The sequence below is a fragment of the Pongo abelii genome, chromosome 16, assembly GCF_028885655.2.
Source record: "Pongo abelii isolate AG06213 chromosome 16, NHGRI_mPonAbe1-v2.0_pri, whole genome shotgun sequence".
In the NCBI taxonomy this organism is placed as follows: Eukaryota; Metazoa; Chordata; class Mammalia; order Primates; family Hominidae; genus Pongo; species Pongo abelii.
In genome coordinates this window covers 66,416,604-66,427,177 of record NC_072001.2, presented here as the reverse complement: position 1 = coordinate 66,427,177, position 10,574 = coordinate 66,416,604, and the positions used below count along the sequence as shown (strand labels likewise).

Here is a 10,574-nt window from a genome sequence, read left to right as displayed (position 1 = left end):
CCTGCGGCATCAGGCTGCAAGAGTCTGAACCTTCCCAAACTGCTGCTGGGGATAACATCACTATTGTAAAATCTAACATCCTATTTTGCAGACCCCGCACTGGATGGATCAGCTGACACCACTCACACCGTGTGTGATCTGGCTCAACCAGTTCTGCGATCCCACCCAGGAACAGAAGACTGCAAGAAAACGTTACTTCAACCCCCGTGTGATCCCATCTGCAACCTGACCAATCAGCACTCCCCAAGTCCCAAGCCCCTACCCGCCCAATTATCTTTAAAAACTCCCAGAGGCGGAATGCAGTGGCTCAACGCCTGTAATCCCAGCGCTTTGGGTGGATCACGAGATCAAGAGATCAAGACCAGCCTGGCCAACGTGGTGAAACCCCGTCTCTACTAAAAATACAAAAATTAGCTGGGTGTGGTGGCGCGTGCCTGTAATCCCAGCTACTCAGGAGGCTGAGGCAGGAGAATCGCTTGAACCCGCGAGGCGGAGGTTGCAGTGAGCCAAGATCATGCCACTGCACTCCATCCAGGGCGACAGAGGGAGACTCCGTCTAAACAAACAAACAAACAAACAAACAAACAAACAACTCCCGGAATGCTTGGGGAGACTGATTTGAGTACTGGAATCCCAGCACTTTAGGAGGCCAAGGCAGGTGGATCACTTGAGGTCAGGAGTTCCAGACCAGCCTGGCCAACATGGTGAAACCCTGTCTCTACTAAAAATAGAAAAATTAGCCGGGTGTGGTGGTGGGCACCTGTAATCCCAGCACTTTGGGAAGCCAAGGCAGGTGAATCATCTGAGGTCGGGGGTTTAAGGCCAGCCTTAAACTGGCGAAACCTGCCTCTACTAAAAATACAAAAATTAGCTGGGCATGGTGGCATGTGCCTGTAATCCCAGCTACTTGGGAGGCTGAGGCAGGAGAATCGCTTGAACCCGGGAGGCGGCAGTTGCAGTGAGCCGAGATCGCGCCATTGCACTCCAGCCTGGGCAACAGAGCGAGACTCCATCTCAAACAAACAAACAAACAAACAAACAAACAAAGCAACGAAAACCTCCCGTCTCCGGCACAGCAAGCTCTGCGTGAATTACTTTCTCCATTGCAACTCCCCTGTCTTGATAAATGGGATCTGTCTAAGCAGCGGGCAAGGTGAACTCGGTGGGCTGTTACAGGACCAGTGACAGACCAAGGGCATGCCACTGAAGGAATCCCTAGACGCACCCTTCTGGATGTGAGGCAGGCGGATCTCACCCACGCCTGCCAGCAGCTCCTCGGAGAACTGTGTTCCCGGGTCAGCCCTGGCCCAGAGGAGCGCCGGGGACCCGCAGAGTGCTGCTGAAGTCAAGGCTATCTGGGGCGCCAGCCCTCCGGTGGGCAGGGCGTTCTCCTCCCCCACCCCCTCCCCGCACGATGACATCAAGTGTTTGGGGTTGAGTTGCTCCATAAAAGCTGCCCGAGGAAGCCAGGAGAGTGAAGGGCGGACGTACTCGCCACGGCACCCGGGCTGCGCGCACGCGGTCCCGGTGTGCAGCTGGAGCGCGAGCGGCCACCGGGAGCCCCCGGGACAGCCCGCCCCGCAGGAGCCCGCGAAGATGCCCCGGCGCAGCCTGCACGCGGCGGCCGTGCTCCTGCTGGTGATCTTAAAGGAACAGCCTTCCAGCCCGGCCCCAGTGAACGGTAAAGTTTCCGCCTGCTTCTTTCCTAACACTCCTGAGCGCCCAGCCGCCCCTGGACTGAAGGCTCTTCAATGATAAAGTAAAATCATTGCTGGGGGGAGCAGGGAAGGTGTAGTACCAAATAGTACATTCTCAAGAAAGGATGCTCCGTTTTCCTTTGCTGAGGTTGGGGCGGGAAGCATGTTCCTTTCTAGTGGCGCTTCGCGCAGATTTGGTGTTAAAATGTTTGCGTGTACTCCCGAGCACCGCCACCTCTGAAGATGTGGCTTGGGAACTTGCTAACCAGGGAGGAGATGCAAAGCCAAGATTTAAAACAGTGTCCCCCCGATCCACGTTTACAAAGTAGAGAGGTTGACTGTGGCATTCTGATTGGGGTAAGCACAGAGAAAGGCTTGCTGTGCCCCTGTGCAGAACCCGCAGACAGTGGTAGGCGCTTTTCTTTGGAGGAGAGGATCTTTACCATTAAGTCTTACCTACAAGTCAAAGGGATGATGCATCCCGTTCTTAATCATTGTTTTTCTCCATGAGGATTCTACTATGCTGAATGTACATGTGTGTGCACGTACACACACACATGCACGCGCGTGCGCACACACACAACCGCACACACACAACCACACACACGCACACACACACAGCGTATTTCTGATTGTAATTAGAACACTAAATCCCAAAGGGCTGGAGGCTGAGGGACTGGATGGAGGCTGCGTGGAGTGGCAGGAAGCGGTGGCAGGGGGGACCTGAACTGTGGGCTCACGTGGGGCCAGTGAGCTAACACGTGTACAGCCAAGGCTGGTTCATTAATCTTTTGGAATAAGAAAGTGATTTTGGACCGAAAGTGATTTTACTGGCTGAAACTAGATTCTTCCTGGCGAGGCAGTGGTGGTGGGAAATGTGTTCTGCTCAGCAGCATAAAAGCTCTGAGCCTCCTCTCTTGGAGGTCACGGTGCCCATGGGGAAGGGCAGGGGAGCCAGGCTGTGGATAACTCTTAATTAAATTCCAGTCAACTAGCTGGCATGATGTGCTTGATATTATCTCCCTCATCTGATCAGGGAGAAACAGAAGCGATGTAACAGAAGGTGGGAGGAAGGAGCGATGTAAAAGTGAAAATCAAGTTTTAAAACCACAAACTTTACATGTGTCCTCCTTTTATGAAAGCTGCACTGAGACCAAAGTTTCCCTGGAAATCTCTTTAGTTCTAAGTTGCTCCAAGACAAAAGGGAGAAACAGCCATTAGCTGGCCCTCTTTCCTATAGCTGGTTGCTCTTCTCACTCTGGGGCAGCTCCGCCTCCCTTCTCTCTCTTTTCCTGCCCTTCCCTGTTCTCCTCCCTCCCTCCCCTTCCTTTCTTCCCTACTTTCCCTGCTCTTCCTCTTCCCTCTCCCTTTCCCTCCTCCTTATCTCCCTCCCAGTTCTCCAAGTTGGGATTGGGGAAGCTTGTAGTCAAAACTCCACTTTCGCCTCACTCTGAGGAAGGAGACTGCCTACCCCTGGGTAGAACACAGCTTTTATTCTGTAAATTCTCATGCAGTTTCCTTGGGTTTTTAACTGCCTTAGAGGACAGGTTAAAGCAAAAATCACTGAGGTGTAGAATGTCAGCATGAACCCAAAGTTGGGGGTGGAGAGGAGTTAAGCTGAGTAATGGGGTCAAAGTGTGATCTGCTCTCTGCCTGGCGCATTTAAACTTCCAGCATTGGAGAATGTTCAAGAACAATGTCAGGGGCCCAGGAGGGAGCATGATAAGGTGAAGTCAAGTGTCTTCTGGAGAAACCCTTGGAGTTCTTAGTTGCTGTGGCTTTGGGGGGCATTTCAGTGAATTCTGCAGGCTTGCCCTGCCCAAATCTGGTGTGGAGAGCCAGGCAGTCTTGGGCAACCCAGGAGATGGTTACTCAGGGAAAGTTCTAGCACCCAGCACAGGAAGTAGGCAGGGCCCAGGACCTCTGATATGGATCTTGGTAAATACCATTTTCTCTGGGCATTCCCTCCAGGGGAACCTCCCTGCCCACTACCAGCTGGGTCTGCAGGTTCTAACAGGTTTCAGGCTGAGCCTCCCAGGTTTCCCAGATGGAACAGATAACCTTCCCTGGGAAGGAAACTATTCCCCTCCAGGAAGGGCCTGCTCCCTCAGGATGCCACCGAGGCCTTGGCCTGGCCTTGCCTGTGGAATCAGTTTAATCCTTTTAAGCCTTCTGTTCTTACAGCTAGAGGTGGGGAACCAGGGGGTGCAATTCCTGAATAAAGCACACTTTTGTGCGCTTGCACACACACACACACACGCACACACACATACACACACGCACACATACACACACACACACGCACACATACACACACTTTTAGAGAGACTTCCTGAGGTCAGAGCTGAGCTAGGGCCCTGATCCTCACCCGATGAACCCCCTTGACTCGCCATCCTCACTTACAACACCGCTTCTCCCCAGCCCTCCAGCTCCTGAGCCCCTCCAGACACTGCCATTTATACCCAAAGTGCCGAGTCTGGAGTCCCAAGCCAGCTCACTCACAGAGAGGACGGCAGGGAATGTTGCTCTGGAGGCTGCTGCCTTTCAACAAGTCCTCAGTCCTATGTCACCACCGAGGCCTCACAGTCCCAGATGTCCACTCTATGACTTTCAGCCCTGAGCTTTCCAGAGTGTGATGCTGAGGCCTCATCTGAGGATGAGAGCTCCAACAATAGGGAAAACCTCGATTAGCAAGCCCTGGGGAGGGTAGCAGGAGATGTAGGATATAAGGCTATGATTTGAATGTGAGCAGGTGCAATGCAAACTGCTGGCAAGGCAGCAGTGCTCAGGCAGCAGATGTGTTTCTAGTGGCCTCCAGGATCACTGGAGTGGCCTGTGCCTCCCCAGGGGAAAAGTAGGGTGAACTCCTCTGTTATTTGTGGAATTTTACATCCTGGGCCTCCAACTGTTCTGCCTGCTAAGAGGTAATGATCTGGCTTATTATATCTCTAAGGTCCGGGATTACATCTTAATAATGAACCTCTCACACAAAAGACTGAAGGAAAATGTCCAGAAGAGGTTTTATGTCTTCTATAGCTTGGTTTGAAAGCAATGCTTTCTTTATTTTTTTTTTTCATTGTTGTTTCAGCAAAGGGGTGAGCAGTAAACTTGGGGGTCACATACAAGTTTGGTTTCCCCATGGTTCTGAATGTCTTCATCCAATTACTAATTCAAGGGAGGTTGATCTTGGGACCCTCAACTCTCAATGCACCCATAGCTGGTTTCAGGGGAGTCTGTAGGCCTTCTGAAATGACTTGCGTATACAAATTTATGTGTCTAAGCTTAGGGAAATTATTTTTTGAGACAGAGTCTCGCTATGTCACCCATGCTGGAGTGCAATGGCATGATCTCAGCTCACTGCAACCTCTGCCTCCCGGGTTCAAGCAATTCTCTTGCCTCAGCTTCTTGAGCAGCTGGGATTACAGGCACCCGCCACCACGCTTGTCTAATTTTTGTATTTTTAGTAGAGACAGGGTTTCACCATGTTGGCCAGGCTGGTCTCGAACTCCTGACCTCAGGCGATCTGCCTGTCTCAGCCTTCCAAAGTGCTGGGATTACAGGCGTGAGCCACTGTACCCAGCCAGCTTAGGGAAATTTTTACTGGGAGAGGTCCATAACACTCATCAGACACTCCAGGGGATCTGGACTCCTCCACATAACTACTCCAAAAATTGAGGAGACTTGAAGATTCCCTAAGTTCATGGCACTAATGCTAAATTAATGGTAAATGCAGTGGGACTTCTCTTAGTGGGAATGTGATATTGGTCAGGACATTTCACCTTGGTGGACTTTCATTTTCTCACCTATAAAAGGAGGAGATGTGCTATGAGTGTAAGAAAGAGATCTAAACTCTTCTCTTCCAGAGTGGGATGTCAATAAATAATGCCTAAACGTAAAACAATCAAGGTAAAACAATATTAGCATGTTATATAGAGATATGGAGATAATAGCAAACGAATCATTTTAAAAAGATCCAAAGTGGTTGCTCTAGGCAGCAGTACATGGTTAGTGAATGTCAGGGAACTGAGGTTTTTGTTACACAGCCTCGTAGAACCATCTGACTTTCTAAACCATGTGCAAGTGTAATTTGATAAAAATTACCAATTACATTGGAAAATTAAAAACAAAATTAATTACAAACACTGAGGCAAAGAAATGGAACAGAATAACAAAAAATATGAGATTAAACCAGCTTAAAAAAAAAAGCCAAGTTCACTTTTTAACTTTTAAAAAACACAATTTGCTTAAGTAGGAAATGCCAGGAGTGATAAGTGACCAGATTGCTTGTTAGTTAAGTTTTACTGCAAACTAATTCCCACGAGAGAAAGGGGATGTGAGGTGCTTCCCCACAAGGGTACGCTTTTCCATCTGTACCCTTGTGGGCCGAGAACCACGGAGACCCTGGGAAAAGTTGAGAGGCAGGGTTTTAGGAGTTGCACAGTCCCCTCATTGGATGAGTCCCCTGAGACACACAGTGGGATGCTTCTCTACTCAGGGTCCCTTCCTCAGAGGTGAAGAGGAAGGCCGGCAGGCAGGGTCACAAGAGCACAGCTCTGCACTTGTGAAAAAGACCTTTTTGACATAGGAACGAAGAACCTTTACGCATTAAGGGTGTGGAGTGTGAAGTAGTGGGTGACTTTTGTCTATTTCTGGCAGAACTTTGCCTACATATTCCTACTACCCCTGGAATTCTAACTCAGATGTGGGTAGCAGCTTCCTCAAAGAGAAACTTTTTCCCAGCTTGGTGTTGTGGCTCACACCTGTAATCCCAGCCCTTTGGGAGGTTGGGGTAGGCAGATCGCTTGAGCCCAGGAGTTTGAGATCAGCCTGGGCAACATGGCAAAACTCCATCTCTGTGAAAAATACAAAAATTAGCCAGGTGTGGTAGTGCGCACCTGTAGTCCCAGCTACTAGGGAGGCTGAGGTGGGAGGATTGCTTGAGCCCAGGAGGTTGAGGCTGTAGTGAGCTGCAATCACACCACTGCACTCCAGTGACAGAGTGAGACCCTGTCTCACAAAAAGAAAGAAAGAGAAAGAGAGAAATAAAAAGAAAAAGAAGAAAGAGAGAGAGCGAGAGAAAGAAAGAAAGAAAGAGAAAGAAAGAAAGAAAGAGTGGGAGGGAGAGAGAGACAGAGAGAGAGAGACAAAGAGAGAGAGAGAAAGAGAGAAAATGTAAAGTGGGAAAAAGCAAGACACAGAACACTATTTCCAGTATGCCAATGTTTGTGTGAGGAGAAAGAGGGAGATCGATGCATATGTGTGTGTAGCCATGCCATGAAAGGGCTCCCAATCATCCGCTAACCTCCTTGTCTAATGGAAGCAAGGAAGGTAGAGTGGGAAGAAGAGCTTCTAGTGTATATACCGTTTGATGGCTTTTGGGTTTTGAGCCACATGAAATTATTGCCTATTCAGGTAATAAAGTTTAGCTTCTCTAAGATGTCTGGAAGGCACCTGCTCAAGAAGCCCCCTCCTGCTTCCATAAGCCCCTGCATGAACCGACTGCCTGTGCTGCTGACTGGAGCACAGTTGCCCTGAGAAGCTGTTGTTCTGATGCAGACTCAGAAAAAGTTTCAATTTGGCCAGGCACGGTGGCTCACGCCTGTAATCCCAGCACTTTGGGAGACCAAGGCGGGTGGATCACCTGAGGTCAGGAGTTTGAGACTAGCCTGACCAACACGGAGAAACCCCATCTCTACTAAAAATACAAAATTAACCGGATGTGATGGCACATGCCTGTAATCCCAGCTACTCAGGAGGCTGAGGCAGGAGAATCGCTTGAACCCAGGAGGCGGAGGTTGCAGTGAGCCGAGATCGCGCCACTGCACTCCAGCCTGGGCAACAAGAGCGACACTCCACCTTAAAAAAAAAGAAAGAAAAAGAAAAAGTTTCAATTTCTGGGCATCGACCTCCTTTTCGATTTCACTCATATCAAAACAAAATGTGTAGTGTTTTCCGTTACTCATCTGGTTCCATTGTACTTACTTACTGTGTTTTGTTCTTTGTAGGTTCCAAGTGGACTTATTTTGGTAAGTAGAGATTTTAAATACTTTTTTGTTGAAAAGAAAATAGAAATGGTTGTATTTAATGAGAAAAACAGAAACTTCATGCTCTGTGGAGGTGATTTTGAAGGGTGGGAAGCACAGTTCTTGTATTGTAGAAAGAGAGTACAAAGGCATCTCCTAAGAACACTTCAACTTGGGTTGCATACCGCACTTTCTCCAAACAGGCGAGCCTGCTCCAGGCACTGGACTGTGAGTCATAGCGTCCAGGCTCCAGATTCCTGCAAGGATTTCTACCAAACCTCCAAGATTTGGAGGTAACTTGCCCCACCTCCAGACTGCAAGGGTCCTGGGCAGGAGAGAGCCTTTCTTCCTGGCAGGACACATATCCTACAATAAACAAAGAAGAAAGGGCTCCTTTCTGAAAGTTTGGCGCAGGTCCCAGAACTTAAGCTGTCAGTATGTCTAGAATTAACTTCTTGTTGCCGTGATTGTAAGCTAGCGATGGATGAAGAGGTGTTGGTCAGTCCTTAGTGAAAGAGGGACGGTTGTCTTAAATGAAGCGAGAGGAGCACCAGTGTGCTTGTTGCCTGGGCTTTCTGTGGGACGGTCTCCAAGAGCATGTTAGTCCCATCTGGCAGTTCTGCCAGAGAAGCAGCTGGAAATCAGCTTAGCTGGAGAGTTGCAGTGAATTAGAAATTGGTCTTTGGCTGGAATGGATGTGGCAGGCCAGACACCCGAGTCCCCTGGCAAGTGAAGGAATGTTGATAATGTCTTGTTGGGGCACGGCCACAAAAGATGCACAAGATCGATTGTTTTGGTAGCAGAAGGGTGGAACTGACTCACTGGCACAAGAAGCATTTTAAGCAAGCAGGGATGTGGCCAAAGTTAAAGCCACGGGGTGCAATGGCTGTGGGTGGGGACAGGCGGGAAGTTGATTACTACAGTGGAAGCACCGTCCAGAGAAAGATCTGACACCAATTTGCATAGGTCAGCCTTTGGAGGTTCACCAGCCCAAGATGCATAGAAAAGTCACTGAACTGACCAACCAGCTACCCACAGGCCAAGGTCCCCTCAGCCCTAGCACCGCACGGCTCCGTTATTGCTAACATCCCTTATGTACTTATTATGTGCACAGCACATTGCCAAGTGGGTGGGTAATAGAAGGGTAGGCTGTGGTCCATAGCTGGGAATTACTTAAAGCTCACAATTCAAAGCAGAACATAATAGGTAATAATAACATCATAAACAAATGCTTCAGAGATCTGAGTGCTCAAAGGAGGACGAGTGTGCTAGGGCTAGATGGTCAGGGAAGGCCTCCTGGAGGAGGAGGGCTTTCACCTGGGCCTTGGAAGATGAGGAGGATTCGGTGAGTGGGGAGGGGGTGCTGTTGGCTAAGGTGATGATGAGCAGAAGCAAGAAAGATCAAGGTGGTGTTCGAGGAAAGCATGTGGAGAAGGGTTTATAGGGGAGTCACGGGCTCTGAAGTCAGAGAGATAGGCTGGGTCAAACAGGGGAGGTGTAGAGGGGCAGGGCAGGCCTTTCCCACCTGTCCTGCTCCTGGAGGGGCAGGGCAGGGAGTAAGTCTGTGTTTTAGGAAGAGTTACTTGGTGGTAGGAGGTGGAGGGGGAAGGATGGAGGGAGGCAGGGAGGTGTTCCGCCTGTGGAGAAACCCCGTTCCGTGTCTTCACATCCAGTTTACAGCGGTGGCAGTGAGGGGGAAGGCCAGGCCAGGATAAGAGACCTGACAACGTAAGAATCGCAGAATCTGGGCCACAGGGCCCCTTGGGCAGGTTCTGTGTGTGGGAAGTGACAGGCATGGAAAGAAGGTGGCACTTGGGTTCTAGGCTTTATTCCGTATGATCCCCAGTAAGCCATTTCAGCCCTGGGACCTCACCTTCCCCATCTGTAACCTAGGGGAGGGGTTGTCTAGACCAGTGTTTTTCAAACTACCGCTTGGGATCACCCACATCAGGATCACCTGGAATGCTTCCCCAAAATGCAGATTTCTAGGCCTTGGGCTAGACCTGGGAAAGGGAGGGAGCCTGAAAAGCCTGTATTCTTAACGCACTCCGCAAGTGATTCTTAGCTGCACTCTATCAGAGAATCACTGACCAATGGTTCCCAAGCCCTGTCTATCCAGAGAGGAAGCTTGCCCCTCCTCTTCTGCTGGCCTCTCAGGTATGATAAAAACACAGATCACATCTTCACAGGGTCCTCTATCCCTATCTCTCTGTTACAGCCCTCCTGGGCAGAATGAGATGGCGACAGGGAACAGAGACATTGTGTGAAGGTGTGGGAGGAAATTTTTTTTTTTTTGGAGTCTCATTCTCACCCAGGCTGGAGTGCGGTGGCATGATCTTGGCTCACTGCAACCTCTGCTTCCTGGGTCCAAGGGATTCTCCCGCCTCAGCCTCCCAAGTAGCTGGGATTACAGGGGCGTGCCATCACGCCCAGCTAATTTCCATATTTTTATTAGAGATGGGGTTTCACCATAATGGTCAGGCTGGTCTCGAACTCCTGATCGCAAGTAATCTGCCCACCTCGGCCTCTCAAAGTGTTGGGATTACAGGCGTGAGCCCCCGTGACTGGCTGGGAAGAAAATCTTAACTGCCTCTTCATCATGACGTGGCGTTCGCCAAGGGCGGGCTTCTCAGTGCAGCCACATTGACCTGTCCAGAAGTATTTCTCCCTGACTACTAGCTCTGGCCAGCCCTCTGTCCCTCCTGCCCTGCATAATTAGAGCAGCTGTTTGCTGAGGAAGCAGAGGGCAGAGTCTAATGATGCATGGACACGCGTAGGGTAAGCACAAAGGCAAGTCTGGTTTTTATTAGTGACACGGGCATGTGTGATGAGGAGTCAGCCCTCAGAGGGGACG

At 49.9% G+C, this 10,574-nt stretch overlaps 1 protein-coding gene across 2 annotated transcripts in view; it reads left to right on the top strand.

Annotated features, from left to right (window-relative positions):
* Positions 1-1,247: 1,247 nt before the first annotated feature.
* Positions 1,248-10,574, top strand: part of CA12 (carbonic anhydrase 12) — a 59,256-nt gene continuing 49,929 nt past the window's right edge. Inside the window, exons 1-2 of one of the 2 annotated variants that reach the window (XM_009249892.4) lie at positions 1,248-1,681; positions 7,703-7,723. In XM_009249892.4, the coding sequence (XP_009248167.3) occupies positions 1,597-1,681; positions 7,703-7,723 (106 nt within the window). In that variant the 5' untranslated portion in view covers positions 1,248-1,596. The remainder of the gene's footprint in view (positions 1,682-7,702; positions 7,724-10,574) is intronic. The other variant, XM_009249893.4, reaches the window with a different exon arrangement.